Raw genomic sequence first — 23,323 nt, 5'->3', positions numbered from 1 at the left:
AAACCTTCGCGAAAAGTATTGAATCGATGACGTCACAAAAGACGTGTCAGTGGAAGGAGTAGACGGGATTGTGGAGGAGCATGTTGAAAAATGTCCGATTACTTTAATTTATCGTGCGATGTGAATAGTGGTAAACAGACGCGTTTGTGTTGACCGCGGTAGTGAACAGTAGTACCGGTGTCGGTACATGATTATCATCGGGTTTCGGGGTATCACGTGGACGAAAAGAACATTTAGTTCCCGACGAGTCAGACACGCCGACCGAAATATCTTCGAAAAATAAAACCAGTGGACGGTGTTGTTTTGTTTCTGTGGGATTTGTCGAAACTGGCCTCACGATACGGTAAGTTGACGAGAAATAAGTATTCCCTGGAATAGTGACACAGAGACAGCTGTTTTCGTACATCATATTTGATCGGCTAACCCCCGCTGGGCTCTGCACTTGTGAATTTGTGAGGTTAGGTTCGTTTATTCGTTCCTGGTGCGCCGATACACGCGAAAAACTTGTTTTGTGCGCAATACCCCCAGTGAACGCCCATTTCTCGCGGTCTGCCTTGACAGAATTGCGGATTGATACGATCGATATTGTCAAGGGTCTTCCAGAAAGCAACTTTTTTAGATGACATCATGCGTACCACGCGACCAGGGTTCACCGTCAACTACTTTCTCGTTGATACCAGTTATCTGTTTTATCGTACATCACAAATAAATCTTTTCCCAATTGCTTCATTATTTTCAAACAATAATTACTTTCTCTGCAATGTTGACAACGCATATGCCCGCCTATATTGCTCGAAAGATAATTTAATTCATAATTACGTTGCATAATTAAAGTTCGAATCTGATTATGCTTATAACACCGTCTCGTAAACCAAGAACGATGTTCCGCGGAGTGAGATTGATTAATTTCTTTTACGGTAAACTGTATCCCCAGTGCAATATAACAGTATCGTTTCTCCTATGCTGTTGTTATTTCAAACCGTATGCGCGTAACTTTTCCTATATTTGAAATTAAGCAAGGTACTTGTATCGTAACAACGACTTTATTTTTCGATTAAAGTAGAAAAAGGAACATAATTCCATTAATCGTGCTGTATATTTATTTTAAAAATGAGAATTATACAAAATCTATCATGTTACAAACATATTCCCTATTGATTAAACATTTATTACGTAAATATTTTTTATCTCAAAATGCATTATTTTCTTACTGCATTTACGAGCCTCTATATTAATCGTTTTAATAATAATACATTAAAATACATTCAACGCAAAACGTTTTTGAAGTGCTAAATTACAATAAATTAAATATTTTATGTTTACAAACGCACACTATGAAAGAAATTCACATGGAATTCGATTCGTTCAGAGAAAAAGGAGGAGGGAGGGTTGATTGCTAAAAAAAATAATTCTCTGCCATTTTTTTCTGTTCTTTGATGTGTATAATTACATTCCATGCGTATTATTTCGTTCAATTTAAAAAATCCCTAAATTAATCCAATACACATTGAAAGCAAATAACGTATTTTAATGTTTCGTTGCTCCATAGGTAGATAATACAGGTTGTAACGTTATCGTCAATACTAAATGCATTCTTGCGTTTTGATCTGACGGGACTCTGAAGTTTATTTCTTGATGCTTAACTTTTTATATTTACGTTATTATTTAATAAAATGCATAATTATTAATACTCGGAGAATTCGAATACTCTCGATTTGCTGCGTAGACCAATTATTGGTATATTCAACTAAATTACAATAAATCCTAATAAGTGAATTATGTCAAATGGTAAACGGGAAACTTAGCAACGCGAGCGGGTCCACCGAGCAACGAGTCGATCGGTGTTTACATCGTATCAGGAAAACCGGTTGAAATCGTTCAGAGAATTTGTTGTGGAAAAAAGGAGTGATAAAGATGCCGCAATGAAGTATCGCCGTTACGTTGTAACATGTGTTATGCAGTGTACACGAAGAAATGAATTATTATAAACGTTGCGCGATTAACTTAATCTTTAGAAGCCCTCGAAAAAATTGTACATTATTTAAAACAATATATCGAAAGTACTAAAAATCAATTAATACAAACAATATCTGTATTCAAACGCATTGATATCGAAACAAAAATATACTGCTAGTAAATTCTTGATATAAAATATGGTTGAGAGAATTTCTTTTAAAAAATAGAATTTAATTATCACTTGAGTACATAATAAATAAATGATTTTCGAGAAATATTTTATTCAACCATAGTCGTTAAACATTTTTAAATGAAGACGACGAACAGACTTCCTTTCACCCGTGTATCCAAAAATTGTATCGAATTGTGATTTTTTACAAATACGTAGATACGACTAAAAGGGAACGATAAGAAATAACTTCTCATACAAACTGAAATATTATTTTAAGCAGAAAAATAACAAAGTAGAAATTTTTAATATTTATATCTCTATCTATATTTTCCATATTTCATGACACGCCTGCGCATGCTTCACACGTAAAATAATTTTATTTTACAAACGTCCTTTTGAACATTTTCTTTAACGAAAGGATAAAATAATTATTGATATTGATCCCAAACGATACATTTAATTGCGTTCGATCTTGTTGTACGGCATAATTATTGTCCGCGCGGAGACAGTGCATCATTGCGTATATTACGGGACCGAAAGAAGTGGCGAAACGAACTCGAATTTCCCGCAGAAATTTTATCGAGCACCCTATAGGTAGAGCGTTGCGCAGCAGTCAGGCATCGGCGCCGTCGGCAGCGGTGGCCTCTTGTAGTTTTTGCTACGCCCTCTTCGCATGAAAATGATTCTTCCCCGGCGTGCTGTAGTAGTAGGGATCGTCGACCATTGGTTATCGAACGTTTGACTGACAGTTCGACTATCTCGTGTCAGACCAGCGATGAAAGGGAGAAAGAAAAACAGCTTCTGGTTCCCTATTAACGCCTACCGACGATCCGGTGCACTTCTCTAACTCGCGTCTCTTTCCTCGTCGGTTTGTTGCCCGACACGACGCCAGTTTAATACGCCGATGACTGACAGGTAGTAAACAACTTCGCTCGCCCACGGGATACCATCTTTGTCATAATTAACTTTTTCGGTGCCAGACCGGTATGTGCGCGCGTTAAATGTGTCTTTTGCGGTGAAATGTTTTCACTGATATTTGAAACGACTCTGATGTCTATATATAAAAACTGAAATAAATAAATATATATGTATATACATATAAATAAATATATAAATATATAAATATATATATATATATATATTTGTCTGTCTGTGTGTATAAGAATATATAGATATAATATGAAATATAAAGTTATTAAAATGTGTATGGCTGTCATTTAAAAAAAAATTATTTTATAATTTCAGTGATTCTGTGTTAAATCAAAGAATAAATATCATTTTGCTCGAATAAGGTGGATTTTGTTACCATTGGTACCATATATTATGAAGTGTACTTAAAAGCGAATTTCTTTTAAATGCAAACCGTTTTTTAATATTAACTTGTAATTTAGATAAATTGTTAATAAAAAGTAACACGAAAGAGTAGTGAATTAAAAAGTGCGAATTGAAGAATTGTATAATAAGCTGTACAAATATTTGACCACCGACACGTACTTACTTAGGTTTAAGTACTTTTTTATGTTCGAACATGATTCCGAACCCTAACCGTCTGCTACTGCCTTGGCACTTAAAGGGTTAAATATTTGTTTCTTTTCTTATTTACGCTCGTAAAAACATGTTTTATCGCTTTTCTACTATCACCTTCTCTTATAGGTGTGAATGCGTATAAATATGCTCGATATTTTTATACTTAATGTTTTGCATTCGACAGAAATTTTGGAACTTAAAATATCATAAATTTATGTTTAATTTTTTATACCAAAAAATAGAGAATTTCAAAATATTAATACGTTGCTTGAATTTTTGATTACATTAATCTTCCGGCTTTTATGACGGTGGATTAATTTTAATTAGTATAACAAATTTTATTATTGTATAATACTGAGACTTAAAGTTGCCTTTAACAAATTAACATGTTACTTACCCATCGACTTAAGTTATCAGTTTTTACTCTTTGATTGCTTCTAATTGCACGTTTCAATGTCGCAGTAATTATTTGATCGTTACAAGGAATCGACACATTAAACGCGTGGTGCAGTAAATCGCATGGGCAGAATGCACGTACGCCATTGCACTTTGCAGTTACCGCCAATCCGTTACATTTGAATTAATAACCGTCTCGTTTTCGGTTGTATGTGACACGTGGCACAATGTGGTAAATTTGTTTCTGTTCTTTTCTTTTATTATTGATGGTACAGGCAAAATAAATAATTATTTTTCAATTGTGTCTTTTTTCTTGTAGCCAATTAATGTAACCAAATATTTTGTGACAATAATAAATAATAATATATTTTTTTTTTGGGTAAAATTTTTTATAGAATTTATCGAAAATACAATTTATATATAATTTTATAAAATTAGAAAGAGCATATTTCATATTTATAATAAATTACTATTGCAATAAGGAACGCAAGTAACAACAAGTGATTATATTTGCAATAAAAATTTTGTTAATGAATAATAACATCATAAATTACTTTCGAATACGTCTCTTTAAGACCATTTAATGACGAAATAAATAAAGACATTTAATCTCGTTAATTGGCTCGAAAGAATAAAGATGAAAAATATTTTCGAGGCATGTGGCATAGTAAAACAAAAATTGCCATTGCAAAATGTACAATGTGACGTTGCATAAAATAAAATCGTGAATATTTCATAAATTACGATATTTCGGTGGACATTATGGATCGGTAAAAGTATTCTTGTTATGTCGCTTCTCTCGTCGGCTCGTTAGAGCATATGCGTCGCTTTCATGTCCGGTAACAGCTGCGTCCAAATACCATCCAGCACCCAAGAATTCGAAAGCGATATAATGCGTCGTTTGAAGAAGTAGAATCAAGAAGAGAAGCATCGTTCCCTCTCGCATTGAGAACAGCAATGCGGAAGATTGAAAAAGAAAGCAACAAGAAACAAGAACTTCCTTGCCATTTGGCAAAACCTGTCAAAGATTCGTGTATTCGATGAAAGAACGAACAAATAGTAAATTGTGAAATTAAAGCAATCAAGAAGAATTGGGGGTTCATTTAGTTACGCAAATTAAAAAATCACGTTTAATCAAATCTTTAAGAAAATAGTTGCCGCGAAACATTTATCAATTTCATAAGGAGTATAAAGGTAATGAAGTGCAATTTGAAAAATGAAATCTCACGTATGTTTTATTTGCGTCAGTACGTACTGAAATTTTGTAATACGATTATCTACTAATTTACGGTTGCATCGAGGAATCTACTTTACCGATTGATAAGCATTGTTTAGTCGAGCCCGAGATGATCAAAGTTTCATAAAGAGCTGCAGTTCACGGATAAATGAAGCATGCAGTAAAGGAGGAAACAGAGGTCTATATTCAACGTTGATTATAGTTGTGTCTCTGAGAAGGAATAAAAAAAAGAGAAAAGCGAAAGCTAAATCTCGAATGATTGATCTTTGATTTACGATAATATTTACGCTCGAAGGAACACAAAGTTGTTAATTACACAAAACCTCGGATAACATCAGAGATGTACAAATATCATTCTCAGATTCTCTATATCGCTACTTATACGTAGTGTTCTACATAACGGTCTCCTGTATCCAAAGCAAAGGAAGAAATAGAAACCGATTCGTTACATAAAATGTGAAATAAGTCAAGTTAAAACGTTAACAAAACATTTATTACGTAAAAACTATCGAAAGAAACTTCTGATGTTATATAAAAGGAAAACACTGTGCGGTACAGAGCAATGAATGGAACGTTAAGAGATGTTTCGACTTTTTATTATTTCGATGAATGGAATTGGAAGAAGAACGCAAGGGGACAATGAAAATTGTACGAAAAAGAAGAATTTGGACGCGTTTAGGTCGATTCGATGCGTGGACACAGCTGCGGAAACGAGCCACACTGACCGTTCACCGTCAGCGATAATATTTTTAAATGAAAGCGCTGAGAGACGACCGGCACAATAAATATCAGGTTCAACGGAAAGATGCGAGCGTGGTGGAAGCACCACTTGCAAGTAATGGTACCTCTCTGTCCACCTCCTTTTTCTACCAGCTTCTCACTCTGTTCGGGCGCCACCTTCTTTCTCTCCGCCACCTCGCGGCGTTTCGTCGATGTGCCTGCTCTTCTTCTTTCACGTCGTTAAGCGAAGATCTCTCTCCACCGATCTATTCAACCGTGAGAGAAAGAACGAAAGTTTTGATAAAACGTCGAGCGACAGAGACTGCTCTCTTACCTCTTTCCGAGAAAGCTCGTCGCGTTGTATACTTTTTTCCATTATTAAATCAATTTCGGCATGCAAATTCGCGTCGATTATGGGAAATTATGAAAATTTATATACAGAGTGATTCTTACAAAATGATCAACGCGATTACTTCCAGAGATTAAGGTTAACTTAAGAGATTTTACATAAAAAAATATTACCTTGTAGAGCAGACGGGGGGCACTTTACGACGAAAACGATTGTTTTTTCCTTAGAAGGAGACGGTAAGAGATGTCAAGGTCAACTTTATTCTGTCCGCCGGAATGTTATATTTTTCACTATGTAGAATAATAGCCACTTTTAAGACGAGTTCATCGATTTATGATAGAAGGACATTGGGGTTGTAAACACTTAATACTGATCTTTAAAGGAACCGTTATTTATTATGAGTATAAATATGTAATGTATTATTATCGGGAATATATTATTTGTCTAGTATCTAAAATTACATATTACAAATTGATTATTGCCTGGTTATCCACTATGTATTCAATATCTATGTATGTATGCATGAATGTATCTGGAATTAATTTTTGTTTATATCTCGTACGAAACAGGACGAAACAAGATGCATCTCTTTAAGAGTACATCCTTATCTGCCTGCAAGCCTGAATAACTTTATGCGATACGTGGATCGTTGAATGTGAAACATTAAAAGCAACTGTCACTCTATAAGATAAAGAATAAAAACAACGTTGTATTTCAAACAACAATGTTGACTTTGAGAGTTTCCAAATACCATCGCATAAAATAAAATTGTTTCCACCTTACAATTTACCTCGGTATGCACCTGCCTCTTCTTATTGCAGTCGAACATTTTCGCGTGACTACTTTTTCCACGTGTACTTCAATTTTAAATTTTAACGATAATCACCTCGATCTTAATATAACGATTCTTAACGTATATCAAAGGAAAATTGTAATTATAGTTATCCTGTATTAAAGAAAGGCTGTTATTATAGTTACCGTGTATTGCAGAGAAACTGTGATTATAGTTGATCGATGCATAATTCTTCGGTAACGTCGGTTTGTGTGCGTTGTGGAAAATTGTTGGAAAACGTCGGTTTAATTACGTCGGTTGGATAACGCGAAATTGGATTCCTCGGTTTCTGATAACTGCGGCTTTTGGGGTGTCGTCGTTTTGTCACTAGGAGAGTGTCGCAGTACTTTATTTATTCATACCGTGGGGACGTGTATGGAGGATTGGGGAAAATTCAAAAGGAACGTTCGGAATGGGAAGCAGAACTGGTGCCAGCAACAGTGCTGATGGTGTTGAGACCATCTAACGATGACATTTAAATGCAGTGCCGCACATCCTTTGGTTCTCCGTGCCACGACGGTTCCCTTTCTGCTTTCCTTCGTTTTTCTCCCGTTTACTCACTCGCTTCTGTTCTGAAATACGTGCAGGGATGTATCGTCGAATAAATAATACTTTTCCTTGGCTTATCGACGAAAGAAATCGTAAAATGTATCTATAAATATAATAAAAATAGCTACAGACAATTCGGTAATATTTCTGGATTTTTATTTTTTGTTTCAGCATAATTCAACAAATAACGTTGGAAGCGTAGGTTAAAGGTCGTTACATCAGAGGCCCCGGAGGACCTGGGCAACGATGGATGGTTCCAGACAGGAATGATAGGTAAACAACCTGGTTATTAATCAAAATTGTCCGAGCAACGATTCAACATTTTATTTAACTATGACTTATTCGAATTTTAGCGAACTTGCCGTATCCGAGTACTCGGCTCGTTTTTAAATTCGAAAAACTCAAGAAGTAACCATAGCGGCTATTGAATCCCGTGTGATTTACTCTAATTTACGTCGTTTATCGATCTAACTCGCTATACAATATTTGTATCGGTTACAACCTATCAGAAGTGACCTTCGGATAACTGAAACGGTTTTTCCCGGATACCTGAAACGAAATTATCTCCGTTCCTTTGCACGGTAAGCGGTCCCAGGCGATTACGATAAAATATGCTGGTGAAATCGATTTTCATCCACTAATGAAAATTACATTTTTCATTATACCTTCACGCGAGTATTACATTTCTGTATTATCTTTCTTAGATATTCTTGTTCGTTCGAATAAATAAATTATTAGTTTGTTTAATTAGAAACGAAGAAAATTGGATGGCGTTCGGACTCGTTTCCACGGAGAAAACTTTACCGAAACATTGGTAATACTTTCAGAAAAGTATCAAAATTTTCATTTCCAGTAGTGAGTGACTCATTCGTTGAGCGTGCCATATCGTTCCCGGTTGCGAGCCGCCGAACACAAGTAATTCGAGACTGGTGCTTTGTCCCCTCGTCAGACGGTGTGTGCGTGTATGTGTGTGTGTGTAGCTCGTCCTCAGCCTGAGAAGAAAAATGAAAGCTCGATCTTCGTCGAACGACTGAAACGCCGAGATCCTGATTTCGTTTCAGTTACCCGGAGATTATTGAAATTGTTAACGATTTGAATCGTGTTACGTAAAACAATCTCCCATAGGACTTTACATCCATCGATTTGAAATGGTATTGACCGCGAGAACTGACGCTGTGAAAGTTCGGGGGGTCTCGGTAAGAATTACGATCAAAGTTAACCGGATTATTATTATTGCAGAATGCAAGAGGGTAGCACCGCCGTGGCGCTAGCGATGGTGACTCCTGGCTACGATCAGGACCCTGCAAGTGGGGTTGCCGATTACACAACCCATCAGGATCAAGCACAATTCGAAGCAGACAAGAGGGCAGTGTACAAGCATCCCCTCTTCCCGCTGCTAGCGTTACTATTCGAAAGATGCGAACAAGCCACTCAGGGCTCGGACAATTCGACGTCCGAAAGCTTCAACATGGACATAGAGGCCTTCGTCCAACACCAAGAAAGAGACCGAAAACCGTTTCTGATCAATGACCCCGAAATTGACGGTTTGGTAAGTCTCCTTGATAGATCCACGATCGTTCAAAGATATACCGATCTTGGATACATTTAATGTAGAGTACGAATGAAAATTTTTTTTCATCTTTAAATTCGCTTTATATCGAAATCGAGCCATATTTGTATTTTTCCGTGTCTTGCATAGCGATCTATTCCGGAATGGTATAAGCGAGAAAGTATTTGAAAATTCATTATTAGTTCTTCGTTGATATACCGAGGCAAGATAGGATCGACATCCGTCGCTCGTTTCGTTCAGAAACGAACATCGCGTTCGACCGAAGGAAAACAAAGAAATAATAAACGACGGCTCGAAGTATAATTATAAAAAGAAAATCGATCAGTTTTCGATATTGTTTTATTTTTTTTTTTATTTTTTTTTTTTTCCTTTGGCATCTTGCCAATCGTAGATGATCAAGGCGATACAGGTGCTGCGAATTCACCTACTCGAGTTGGAAAAGGTTCAGGAGCTGTGCAAAGACTTTTGCAACAGGTACATTACGTGCCTGAAGGGCAAGATGCAGAGCGAAAATCTGTTACGCAGCGATTACAGCCACCATGGACACGACATGGGTCCATCGAGTGGCAGCAATGGCAGCAGTCCTTTGCAGGTTAGATATATTTTTGTTTCGTGTTCAAGCCACCCCGGCCTGCTTTCCCTTACCTACGTAGAGATCCTCTTGTTAGTGATGCGCAAGGATCGCGAGTAAATCTCGAAAACGCTACATACTCTCTCTCTCTCTCTCTTTCTCTCTTTCTCTCTCAACCACCCTCGTTTAACCCGTTCAGCCTTCGAACTTTTTAACACTACCTCCAGCAGTAAAACCGTATCACACTATTAAAGTAATCAGTAGTTGCTCGTATACTTTAATTTCTAATCAAGAGTGACGAATGTACATGTACGAAACACAAAGATGTAGATAGGACGACTAATTCTCGTGAGTGATGTCTAGATTAACAGCGTATCTTGATTTATACCTTGTACAGTTAGTAGTCAGTAGGGTAGGAGCTAATTAAGGATTGTCAGTGCTTACGAACTAACCGCATGTACTATAAAATTCTCTTAGCTGGATAGTCCGAAACGAAAAATGTTATGTATCCTTTGTTAAACAGTTTTTAAGGAATTTTAGTGAACAATTAAATCGAAGTTGTATATGTGTACTCTGGAGGATCAATCGCCAGAACTGTAACCGAAGTTTTATTCATTGAATTAGATTCAAATGTACAGTTTAATGACCGAGCGATACTTGCGCGTCGCTCGAAATATTATAGAATCCCACCCCTGCTCTCTGACGGCTAGTTGCGACATATATTTCCCAGGTGCTGTCTTCTACAGGCAATGATGTTGAGCCGGGAGCTAACGGATTCAGAGTGAGCAGAGGCGACACCCTGTCGGAGAACGGTGGTGCGAGTCAGATGGCCGCGCAAGAAGAAACCGGTAACGACAGGCCGCCATCGGTGCGATCATCTTCCACCGCTCAACGCTCGAACAGATCCTCTAGCCAGGACCATGACGATCCTCTATCACCTTCCACGGTACACGGGAGCACGCCCCTTTCGCAGATTGGGGTACATCCCTGCGCGCCAGTCAACGATATGTATCTTGGTCAAGGTAAGCACCTTGCGTATCGTCTACTTCAATTCTGATTAATAATCGATTTTTATTCAAGGTCTGCAGTAAGTAAGTAAAAACAAGCCACGGTGCTGAAACGGTCTTTCTAACGCTTCTTTATCTATTTTCTTTTGCGCTAGCATTTCGAATGTCCCTTGACCCCAACTGGTGTGACGAGATGTAAATAGCGTACACCGTGTTTCAAGCTTTGAGCGACATAAGCGATATTATATGCGGGAATTGAATTGCCGGAGAAAAATAAATTGAATTTATTATTATTGGGAATATATATTTTACATTGATTTTGCATTAACGAAGAATTGTTGTAGGTATTGTCGTACGAACTGCGCAAAAGAATTAAGGGAACACGTTATCGAAGAATAAAATAAAATGCTATATGTATTTAATACAATAATATTCTCATAGAAGGTGTAAAAACATATAGCTTTTAAAGTTTTTTTAAGTGGTACGTATATATCTAATTAAAATAGTGTATATTCTGTGCACTTTTTTTTTTTCTTATCAGAGTCAATGTGACCACTATGACCACTGTACAAAGAGTATTTCACTACACCAGTTGAGAGTTCAATACAGGAGTAATAATAATAACTTTGAACAAACTGTACGCACATTAATTGTTACAATCACTCAATGCAAAAGTATATAGCGGAGAACTAAATCGAGGAGGAAGAATTAAATATTGATTTAAACGTAGCCATCATTATCCACTTGCATTTGTAGATGATATGGACTATGTGAATATTGGCGACAGAATATATTTAGAAGAGGCTGGCTATTGGGGCCTTCTTGCGTTACAGGAGCGCGAGAGTGAATACGTCGATGTCGGAGATGCTAACGACGAAAAGTATTTTGGTTAGAAAAAGTTGCTCATTGTTTAAATGCTCATAACCGTCTTTAACTGTATCGTAGGGACATAAGTTTAAATTATAGATTCAAAAAAAAAGGTTTCGATATATAATACTGAATACCGAATCTATAGAAAATTCACTGCCACACGATTTTTACAAAGAGTATATCTAATGCAATGTGTTTAGATATCACTGTGGCGGGCTCTCCCTCCCCTGCACCCAGCGAAGATGAAGACGAGGGATGTGGCACTGGCACTGCTACTTCAAATCATAGTAGTAGCCACGGAGGTAGTCATAGTAGCATTAAGAAAGGAAGACAGAAGCGGGGCGTCTTACCTAAACAGGCTACGAGCATTATGCGAACCTGGCTCTTTGAACATTTAGTTGTAAGTATGATTCTTATTCGACTCCTTGAGGCTTGCACGACGACCAAGTATGAACTGTGACCATTCGAAAGATATTTCGCCAGAATTAAAGATACTAGTATCGATTCATAAGGAAAATTAATAAAACAGAAAAGTAAGAAAAAGTATTCAATATTTTACAGCATCCATATCCTACGGAGGATGAGAAGCGTCAGATCGCGAGTCAAACGAACTTAACGTTGCTGCAAGTTAATAATTGGTTCATCAATGCTCGTCGACGAATTCTTCAGCCGATGCTAGATGGCGCCGGAGCTGATCCGGTGCAACGTGCAGGAAAACGTCACAAAGTTTCGAAACACGTCGTTCAACAGCAGCACGTGCAGCAACAACAAGCTGGCGGCTGGCAATCCGAAGACTCTGGGAGCGATTCAGGCTCCAGCGACGGTGAGGGGGGTGCCGATAGATCGAAAGATGGTAACGATAGCGACGAAGATGATCTTCACTGACCTCTGTCGATCACCGAAACGTCAACCTCTTTACGGTACCTTCAAATCCAGTTGCTCATTACAGTATTAAGGTATTCGAGAATAGATTTCGCTTTAATTGTCAAATACGTAATTATTCTCGCGAAAATCAAGGGTATATCGGTCGAGGTTATCACGCTCTCTTATCGGATTCGACATGTTTAATCTCCTTTTACCATCGATGGAGCCATCTACACAAATTTATAACCGTCATCAATCGTTACTCACTTATCGTGATCCGAGAATGTTAAAATTGAGCAGACACTGGAAAGGATAATTCGATTGGTTCGCGTGTTTCCTGTTATACGTAAAAATAATTTATTCGGATTTCTGTCAAAACGGAGGTTCTTTCGAAATTGTTATCTCTTTACCAGTTTTTGTTAATTCGTTGCTCTGTAAGCTATGATCGAAATAGTTTCTTTACATAGTTCTTTCTTTCTTACAGTTGTTTTTCTTTTTAAGAATTACATAGTTCAGAGCAATAAACGAAGGTGCTACAAACATAGCATGAAGTGTTTCAAATGATCTCGTGTTCTCTGTAATAGGTCATTAGTTTACATCTTTGAGACCATTGAACGTGTCAAAACTTTCAGTAGATAATACGGTAATTCATCGAATCGCTTAGTTTGTCATTGTGTAGAAGAAAGACATAAATATACACGAGATCTTTATGAAAACAAATATTTGGGTGTAACGTGTACATTTTTTCTACGATGCAACTCATGAAATTAATCATGATTCTATTCTTTTGATGGTGCAGTTCACATAGCTAAGAGACTAAAACAAGTCAGCGTTGCTATATTTTTATATCAGACTTAATTTCCGGCGAAGCAAGAATTTTTTACAGCATTTCATAATTACGATTGAAAAAAACAAGTACATGATGATCTGACATCTAAAATTTAATGTGTGCAATTCAAACATCTAATTTCATTTGTGAGCTATTTACTTTCGTAAATTTTAAAACATATACTACAATTGCAAACGTTTATTCCTTGAATTTCGTTCACAAAAGATCGAAGTTAAATATGAGGAATTTTTCGAGCAAAAGACTCGTAATATTAAAATTTAATGAAAGATCCGTTCTTTTTTTAGTTCAATCAGTCTCACGTAACTTGCAATTCCTGAATAGTTCTAACCAGGAATAAATATTTCTGTAAAAATTCTTAGTATATTTCTATAGCGTTATTGAAATCGTCCAAATGATATATAGTATAGGAATCTTATAACGACACGAATTGTCGTTCTTAACCCTTCCTAATTAAAATAAGCTACGACGATATTCTCGTACACTTAACGTTATAGACGAAATGTCATAACGATCGGTTAACAACACGTGAAAAGAAAAGAAAAAAAAGTCTGGCAAATTGTCGATAAAGGATTAAGATAAATTCGCTAGCAATAGCTCTCGCACGATTTTTATGATCTCTCTTGAACTCGTGCAACGGATTATCGGTCGGCTAATAGATAATAGCAATCTCGATCCTGTTTCCTTCGTGCCATTAAAGAGCGTGGTAACTTCCGCGTTTAGTCTTTGTTCAGCTCTGCAGTGTCGTGACATAGCGAAGTGCTATCCCTCCAAGATAATAATAATAACAATAATAATAATATTAATAATAATACTATTACGAATAATAATAACAACAACAACAACAACAGCAACAACAATGATAATATAATACTACTTTAAATATATGATGATTATATTTTTAAACTCTAAGTGTCGTCTTTAAACGCGTGTACCTCAGTTTAACGGGGTATGGTACTGCTGTACATACAATACACAGAACTGTTAGAAATAAAGGGAGAAAATATTAGTGATTATCTGAAAAAAGGGGATTATCGATATAAAACCTTCCTTGTAACTGAAAACGAAACTGAGAACAAAGAGAGAAAGAGAGAACGAGCGAGCGAGCGAGCGAGAGAGAGAGAGAGAAAGAGAGAGAAACGTCTAAGGCTCGACGACAAGCACATGCCATCTTAGGATTAAGTGTTCATACATTCGCTGTCTGCATATGATCGTGTTGCGTTTTACTGAAAGTAGCCATCAGATCGCGAGTGCTGAATACTTAGCGACGTGTGTACTTTTTAACGATATAAGTATTAAAAGTGTGTACGGGCTATGTTTCGAGATTCGATTCGATATCGACATCGTTTCAAATTCCGACGATAAGATCTGTATAGATACATATAATGTTCTTCCTGTGTACTTGTCTTCGATTGTCCTTCAATTATTTCCAAGCGTTCCGTCCATCGCATTTTGGATCTAAAATGTTGAAACTAACTTAAGATCTTTGACTGCCTTGGAAATGCAATTCTAAAGGGACAAACGTTTCCGAAAATCGATAATTAAAGCTTAGAAATGTAATAGCTTACAGAGGTCGACTTATTCCTATATAATCACATATCCTGTTTCTAACAACGGTTTCAAAATTTCTCGAATTTCTAACGCAATATCAAACGGCTATTCCTTGCACGAGGAATGCACGAGTAGAACCGAAACCTGATCGTACCACCTCAAACGTAAGCGTTACCCTGTATATTCACTGCGTATTTGACGATTTCTTACCACGGTCGGAGCAAAATCAATTGACCGCTCAAGGCCACCGGGAGCTACCCCCACCATATCGTTTGGCTACCCCCCACCGCTCTATATTTCGTACCCTTGCACCAACCGGCGGGCACACACGCTCTCTATCTTTCGAAGAGAAAGGCAAAACGAACACGCGCTCTATAAGTTTCCTTGAGCAGCCAATTGAATCTTACGTAAGCGTAAAAATTCGAAAAGCTTTGAAGCTTTGATACGTGAACACGATAAAGAAACAAAAGAAAAAGAAAAAACACGAACCGCAAAGATGTTTGTTTGCAACGAGTTTCATAGGATTCTTTAAGCACAATGGTGTCAGTGATTCATAGTATACAGTACTTTCCCGATTTCTCTGTACAGATTCCATGAAATTACAAAGTAACAAATTTACGACTACGGTAGAAACTCCATTATCATGACTGATAGAGAGATACGAACGCTCGTCACTTTCTTAGTGTTAATCATTTTATACAACGATTAACGTCCGTTTGTGTCTCAAATCGTCGAAGCTCTATTTCGAATGTTGCGAACGCTTCGAAGATTTTTAACAAAGACATTTATAATACTATAGGATCAAAATCAATGAGTCGCTCGAAACCACCGAAAGGTTATCGTGATTATACCGCTTAGTTGTATTCTATCGTTCATAATCAAGGAAACATAAAATCTTGAACGGTTAATTGAGTTCGATCCGACTGTAGTATTAATGTACTCTGTTAATTTTACGATATCGTCGCCACTTTGTAACTGTTTAATTACTTCGTGCTTTATTTCTATAATTAACACTACACGTTTTACGCTTTGGTGTAATTGTATATTGTGAAATTGTATATTAGCGAAAATTCGGATAATGGAGGAACTACTGTACACGGTTAACTAGATCAACGCTAGTCCACTGATTTTAACGCATCGAGTACGGCAAACTTAGCGCTTAACGAAACGTCGTCGATTGACGATGTTAATTACGCAACGATAACGGAGACAAAGGAGCACGTCGCTAATAAAGCATCCGAAAAATGCACCGCCGAACCTCAATGCGCTCAGAAGAACACGTCTCGTACAAAAAGAAAGAGGTCGAAGCCGTCGATTAGATCGGTAGTCACTTCGCTGGTATCCTACATACTTCCGGTATCGATGTACATAGCCAACTGGCACAGAGTGCTTCCATTAGTGGCTCCACGAGCTCATTTTCCGAACATCCGAAAGGCATACCGATTTCAAAATCAGTTGCAGGTCGATCGTACCGCGGCTGCGCAAAACTTTAAAGAAGCCCCTCTAAGACAGAAAAAAACGAATCGATCATGAGGCTTAGTAAAACGATATTATCAGTTGAAGACAGCTTTTACAGTATAGCTCCATATACGGTGTAGTGTCGTAAGGGGGGGGGGGGGCGAACGATCGCGGACAAACGGGGAAACAACGAAAGCGCAACAAGAAAAATAAAAATAAAAAATAAAATAACGCCGAATTCTTTATCCGGGTGTAGAATGAAACGAGATCCGCTCCGTGTGTAGCCGCGACGCTTGTCGTCTCGAGTGTATCGGCGAGAAAACTAATAAAAGGAAGAAAAAGAAAAAAAGAAATAGGTCCTCGATCGCTCGTGCTGATTAGGTCGCTGTTTAAAAGTACCAGCAATAACGCGCACTTTCCATAAAAATGATAGAACTAAGAATCGTCGCGGCACGTATTCGCGAACCACCTGGTACGGGACTATACTGTACTTTGACTAAGTATAATTATAAATTAACGATAGTTTAAGAGGTAGGTTGTAAGGCTGAACCACGTATACGTATGTGCTGCGGCACCAGACAACTGTGATAACTCGGTGGGCGGTGCCCAGCCTCCTACTTCATACTTGTATACTGAGAACTATGAAATACTTAAGAACACAACACACCCAAACACAGACACAACACAAGTAGAACATTTACCGAAGAGGTTGAACATATGTTTGGAGCTTGCATTGAAAGAAACTACTACTGGATCCGTAGGCTTCTTACATGGTACACTCTTGTTGCACACTCGACCTTTTTACTCAACGAGTGATTAGTTGAGTCGAATACGATCAATCTGAAAGTAGTTTGGCATATTTGAGAGAGAAAACGAAACTAATATTACAAACGCAATAAGGAATTTGTTAGCTCTAGAGGGAAATACGTAAAGTATCGTATTAATTATAAATTCGTCGCTGGGGGTACTTTGTCGAGATCGTGTTACAGTTTCGTTACGGGTCTCATTCTCGTTCAGATCAGAAATAAATTGTGTAACTTCATTGTAATGTTAAATCGACCGAAATTACGTTCACTAATGCTTTTCTGGTGCATTTGATACTTTCTATCGTTTCTTTTGTTGTAAATCGTATCCACAGTTTCATACGTGTAAGTGATTGTTTTAGGTGATCAACCTGGCGACGAATTTGTCGAACGAATGTCGTATGCGCCAACAAAGTATTATAATGTGGAAACATTTATTCGTGATAGCGGAAATATAAATTTAAGAATGTCGCGGTAATTTGCTTTAAAGTGTAATAATGTCAAAAAAAACAAGGTCTGAAGCATGAACATTTTCGTCCTTCCAGGTGCATTCGAGTACATGTACGAGAACGGATCTCCAGATAAAATCATTAACGTTACTGCGCATTAGCGATTGACGTGCAAGCTCTATCTAAAATATTTAAGGAGATAGGAATGGACCAAAAAAATGTGACAGTAATAAGAGTTAGTTTTGGTACGATATCGAGTCCAACATTTCAGTCTCTGGAATTGTTAAAGTGTTCTTTTTAATCCTCCGTATATACTTTTACGGACAATGGTACTGAAAATAACATTAGTATTATATTTGTTTTGTGCTGTTCTTTGCATTATACCGTTGATTTTTTTAATGCAGCAGTGTAATTCAGAAGAGTATTTTGTGACAAACTTTTGTAACAATTCACGTTAAACTTGTGTAAACTTTCCATACACACAAATTGTATTCTTGAGAAACACTTTATAAAAAAATTAAACAAATTTTATTGTTTCTCTTAATGTGATGCAAAGAGAGAGATATACTTTTGTTCGGTTATTTACTTTTGTATTTGTAAAACTATTTACTCAAATTTGAAGTTCTGTCTTCCTTTAATTTTTTCTGTTTATGAACTGTCTGTGTTAGTTTCATATTTCAGTCACCTTCGTTTTACTACATTCATTAAAGTTTGTTGTTTCATTAACACATTTCCAATATTCGTGAATTATACAGAAGTTTATAAACAGCATACTTTATTTTATGTGTTGTAACATGTATTCCATCTTGCCAAGAATTCATTCTATAGTTTATGAAAACATTCATATATATATTATATATATATTTTAACAGATATTTCTACAATTTGATATTCCAAAACACACATATGTGTATGTATATGCGCTAATATAAACGTAAAGGACTTTCAAAGGTCCATTCCTAACTTAAGTGAAATTTTAAGTCATAAACTAAACGTATTACATACTTACGTACATACTAAAAAGGAAGCATAAGTAAACAACTTGAATACTTCTCTCTCGTGTACATCAAGGTCCTGTTAAATAAGTTGTTTATTGATAATAAATGCCATCACGCTTGCAATATGTGTTTGTAATTTTTATTGTACCCTTAAGATACAATTTCATGTCCAGTCCATCTAGTTTTTTTAACTAAAAAATTCCTATTGCAAAGGATCAATTAATGTTTCATTATCATATATGTACTATAAAAAGAAAAGGTCACTATGCAGACTACAGTAAATTTTAGGCATACAACTTTGTCATATAAAATACTTTATTATCAATAATAAGACCATGTAACTCGTATGTTTGATAAAATATTATTTAGTCAATTACGTCACTCACCACATACTTATGAGTCTTTAAAAAGCTTGAAATGCAAGTAATCACAGGCATTGTTTATACAAAATTCTGGATTTTGATTAAGAATCAAAGAACTCAGGTACAGTGTCTTTGTTGTGGATACAAATTTCTTTTTCCTAGTGCATTTGTATAAAAATTTCTTTTACGTTTTTCTGAACAAACGTTTTAGTTTTTATGCTTCTGTTTATAATTTTCGTTTGCACCAACTTTCACATCAAGTACCTAAATTATGACTAAAAGAATAGTTATTAATTAAAAAATCAGAATTGAAAATGTGTGAAAGAAATAAAAAATGCAATAAATTATACAATAGCATAATATACATTTTAGATGAATTACTTAATAATGGATTTACTCCTATTTTTCTTTGACAGCATTTTATTGTGGTTAAAAATGTTTTTATGAAATGAATCGCTTAAATTCTTATAAAGAGTGATAAAACTCTTTTTTAAATTACATATATTACATCATTTTTTCCTTTGCTTAACTAGTCCATACAATTCAATTAACTACCTAGTTTTGGGTATTATAAGCAAGGATAATCTACGCAAATTAAATATCCTGCGCTTACCTCGAGTAATTTATAATACAAAGATGAAATAAATAAAGAAATACAAGACTGATTGCTAAAATTATTAGCTATTAGATTTCAACAAAAATGTCGCAAATTGTCAATGATTCACTTAAATACGAATCAAATACATACATTGCATGACATTTATAATACTAAGGTTTATGAGAAAATGAATGACATGGAATTAAATAGTCGTTCATAGTGCTTTGTTGATTATTCGCACTATGAACGTTGCATGTATAATATGTAATACACATGTAAGTAAAATACGTAACAAATATTTTGTGTTAATATACCCTGCTTATTATTGCGATACAAGCGCAACATTCGGTTTTTTGTGGTACAAAAACAAATTTCATCTCTTATTATCGAATACAAGTAATTCACATTTATAAAAATGTATATACTCCAACATATAAATTAATGATGGAGTCAAGAAAAGGAACGTGAAGAATTAAACGAACACACTAATTATTCTCGTCATACTAATAGAAGGTGCAAAAATTTGATTAAATAATATGCTATTTTCACAATAACGCTGGAATAAATTGATGTTGGTATCAGACTGTACTTCTGTATAGAGGTATAAAAATTGTCCGAGGGCGTACCACACACACATTCAAAGGCTAGTTATTGGGATATTTTTATCTTTTTGATGATCCAACCTGATCATTGATATGTGGTCCGCAGCGTGTCCCTAGCAATTTGTTCCTCTTCTGCAATAATTATTTTCATATGTAAATCAATAATAATTTAAACTGTTGCAAAATTGTTCATTTAAAAAATTATCTACATACCTTGAATTGAACAATATATCGGCTCGGGAATTAATGAACCATACAAGAATAAATGCTATAGCAGCTACTAAACTACCTAAAATCATACTAAACCGCTCTGTAGTTACTGATGGCTTCAGGAACATTCTTACACTTAGCGTTTGCCATACAGATTCTGTCCATGTGGAGTACATTCCTGATTTCATATCATATCCTATTTAAAACGTAAAAAATAATAGATATTAGCTTTTTTTTAATAATTACATTTAGTATAATACAGGATAACCATACCATCAATGATAAATGCTGGACTTATGGCTGTACTATAATTTACAGTCGAATTAATACACATGCCAGTGAAATTGTAATCACCAGCCATCCAAACAAGATGGTTTTTATAACATGTTGTTTCATTCATGTACAATTTCTTCCTGGTTAAAAAAGCAAGTAGCTGACCAGTCAAAGTTGTGGCAGTATTAAGTACTCTGTCTACACCAACGTATAGCGGCAGAACTTGATTGACTAATTTAGCGCCTGGAGACGAAGCAGCACGAAATAATGTGCATTCAGCACTTTCCAGATAACAAATTAACATTTCAGAAATATGGTATTCAATATCCTGTTGTAATTTGTCCGCCGATGGAGGCGGTTTACCCGTTACGTTTTCATAAAGAAACTTGCCAACATGAATTGCTATATTTGCTAAAGTAGGTACAAGATCATTTTTTTCGCTTCTGAAAAGGGCATATTTTATACTTGGCTATATTGTTACAAATAAATTTGTTTGACATGTAAAATAAGCAATTTGAACAGTACCTATTAAAACGAAGACTTTCGGCATCATCCAACATACCATTGTAGTATCTGTTTTCAAATTGTGCGCCGTGACTACTTATAACAACAGCCGTTAAATTTGAATTTTCGTTTAAGAAACTTTGTATCGATGCGGGTGGCACGCTACCTTCTAGAACTTCTGCATTCAATGCTTTCTGCAGTTTATTTATCATTTTATTGGATTTTCCATTATTAGAGTGAAAATATAACTTTCCTTCATTCAACTGGCCAAATTCAATGACACATTTAATGTCGTCAAATTTTAAGTTTACTCCACCTAATGCATTGAAATGGCCTTTCTTCAAATCATAAACTAATCTACTAGATCCTATGTAGTCAAAAGCTTCACCGTTTAATAAAGAGAAAACCACATTAGTTTCTGTAAAAAAGAAAGACATTAGCAATCATTAAAAAGTAGTTATAAATGCAATTTTACATTGTATCAAGTATACCATTATACATACTATCTGTTACTGTTACATTTTCAAATAAAATATTCAAATAATAGGCAGTGGCCAGTAGAGTTACTAATCCTGTTACTATGTTCCCTGCTCCAGGTGATATTCCATCGAACAAAGAAGAAGCATCTAGTCTAGCTGTTACTAACGTAATGGAATTTTTATCTTTATTTATAGGAGCCAAAGGCCAGTGTATATTCCTATCACCCAAAGGATCACAAAACTGTATTGGATTAAAGTTTAATTTAGAATTGCTGCGCGAAATACAAGATTCAGAATTAATTGCAGCAAACATGAATGATTTCATTTCAAGTGCACACAATGATCGCAAATGCTGACTTTCTAAATCATGTGCATTATGTTTCCAGAAGCAAGACTTTATAGCCTCTATCAACGTTTGATTCTGGAATTAAGAATAAAGAATTTAAGTTTTTACTAATTTGTACATGCACTACAAAAATAATACAAACTAATACACAAATTTAATTCTGACCTCTATATAAAACATTGGAAATGGCCAATCTTCCATGAGTAAAGAGGATCCAAATGGATTCCATTCAGCAGAATCATTGCATCTTTTGTAACCTGAATATCTGTTTGGGCATGTATCTTCGGGTGAATAAAAATCAGGACGTGCTTCGCTAACATTTTTGGCTAATAGAACTCCATTTATATCATTTGTATTCCGTAATCGAAGTAGCGTGTTTCTGGTAAACATAGAAAATGGAAGGACTACTGTGTAGGGTCCTGCAGTAGCATTATGTTCAATCCATCTAATATCATTTTCTTCTTCAATTAAATGAACAACACCAATGCTTCCTGACCTACTTGCTATAAAAAAAATTTACAAAAATTCTTGTAAAAAATATATTATATATTTAATATGATTTATATAATCTTACATGAACATCCAAACTGATGTGTCCCATTATGTCTACGGAAACAGGCAGAAACTCCTTCAAATGTCATATAAATCATATCTTTTATTCGCTCTGCAGCCACTAAAAAAACAGTTTTATATTATATTTATTAAATCTCATGGTATTCTTTTGATTTTAGCATTTGTATAATGAATAACATGTGTGTACATTTGCACGATAAATAAATTTGATAACAAATGATAAAATGTATTTCTACATTTATATTAGCTTTTACATTATGAGTAAAATAATCTACTTCTGTAACAAAGAACAAAAAGTGTTTATAACGGAGATGAAGTATCTATTGAAATTTTTGTACACTTATTCCAACGTAAGATTCGGCAAAGTTTTTAACATTTTATATTATCTTACCTAGATTTATAATAACAAATATTAGAAGGTAACCAAAATAGAAACATCTTGCCATTTTTCCTTTGTGGTGGCACCTGTCAAAACTTTGGATTATCTTTCAGTACCACCACTATGGACGGTTTTTATGAAGGTTAGTACAGTGACATAAATGCATTGCGTAAATAAGAAGAGAGTCGAGTGTTTCTGCTTTTGCTGAAGTCACTAGATACACATATTACTAGTGATTTTAATTTAATTGCGATAACGGTATCGGAACCTA

General features: G+C 35.6%; 2 protein-coding genes across 5 annotated transcripts; one reads left to right on the top strand and one right to left on the bottom strand.

Annotated features, from left to right (window-relative positions):
- The first annotated feature begins 69 nt into the window (after positions 1-69).
- LOC143144215 (homeobox protein PKNOX2) lies at positions 70-19,312 on the top strand. Of its 4 annotated transcripts, XM_076306370.1 has the most exons (9): positions 70-343; positions 7,910-8,011; positions 8,978-9,287; positions 9,700-9,900; positions 10,610-10,901; positions 11,643-11,774; positions 11,957-12,156; positions 12,318-12,676; positions 17,825-19,312. In XM_076306370.1, exons 2-8 carry the CDS (start codon positions 7,989-7,991, stop codon positions 12,639-12,641), a joined length of 1,482 nt encoding a protein of 493 aa, XP_076162485.1. In that variant the 5' UTR covers positions 70-343; positions 7,910-7,988; the 3' UTR covers positions 12,642-12,676; positions 17,825-19,312. The 4 variants fall into 4 exon arrangements, with proteins under 4 accessions (XP_076162485.1, XP_076162484.1, XP_076162487.1 ...); XM_076306369.1 differs by lacking the exon at positions 17,825-19,312 and having other exon boundaries at positions 12,318-15,036; XM_076306371.1 differs by lacking the exons at positions 70-343; positions 17,825-19,312 and adding an exon at positions 2,801-3,043 and having other exon boundaries at positions 12,318-15,036.
- On the bottom strand, positions 19,020-23,193 carry Nct (Nicastrin). The gene is made up of 8 exons (XM_076306368.1): positions 23,065-23,193; positions 22,675-22,773; positions 22,266-22,603; positions 21,779-22,175; positions 21,297-21,693; positions 20,772-21,214; positions 20,502-20,694; positions 19,020-20,420 (listed from the first exon to the last, which is right to left on the bottom strand). Exons 1-8 carry the CDS (start codon positions 23,117-23,119, stop codon positions 20,402-20,404), a joined length of 1,941 nt encoding a protein of 646 aa, XP_076162483.1. The 5' UTR covers positions 23,120-23,193; the 3' UTR covers positions 19,020-20,401.
- Positions 23,194-23,323: the final 130 nt, after the last annotated feature.

The sequence above is a fragment of the Ptiloglossa arizonensis genome, chromosome 3, assembly GCF_051014685.1.
Source record: "Ptiloglossa arizonensis isolate GNS036 chromosome 3, iyPtiAriz1_principal, whole genome shotgun sequence".
NCBI classification, from domain to species: domain Eukaryota; kingdom Metazoa; phylum Arthropoda; class Insecta; order Hymenoptera; family Colletidae; genus Ptiloglossa; species Ptiloglossa arizonensis.
The sequence above is the reverse complement of the archived record's forward strand: the minus strand, read 5'-3'. Positions and strand labels throughout refer to the sequence as shown.

Excerpts from the sequence above, each read along its gene's own strand:
- LOC143144215 (XM_076306370.1), top strand. The coding sequence starts at position 7,989 with ATGGTTCCAGACAGGAATGATAG. Across the intron at positions 9,288-9,699 it reads ACCCCGAAATTGACGGTTTG|ATGATCAAGGCGATACAGGT; the intron begins GTAAGTCTCCTT and ends TGCCAATCGTAG. Across the intron at positions 11,775-11,956 it reads TAACGACGAAAAGTATTTTG|ATATCACTGTGGCGGGCTCT; the intron begins GTTAGAAAAAGT and ends CAATGTGTTTAG.
- Nct (XM_076306368.1), bottom strand. The coding sequence starts at position 23,119 with ATGGCAAGATGTTTCTATTTTGGTTACCTTCTAATATTTGTTATTATA. Across the intron at positions 22,604-22,674 it reads ACATCAGTTTGGATGTTCAT|CAAGTAGGTCAGGAAGCATT; the intron begins GTAAGATTATAT and ends TTTTTTTTATAG. Across the intron at positions 21,694-21,778 it reads AAATGTAACAGTAACAGATA|AAACTAATGTGGTTTTCTCT; the intron begins GTATGTATAATG and ends TCTTTTTTACAG.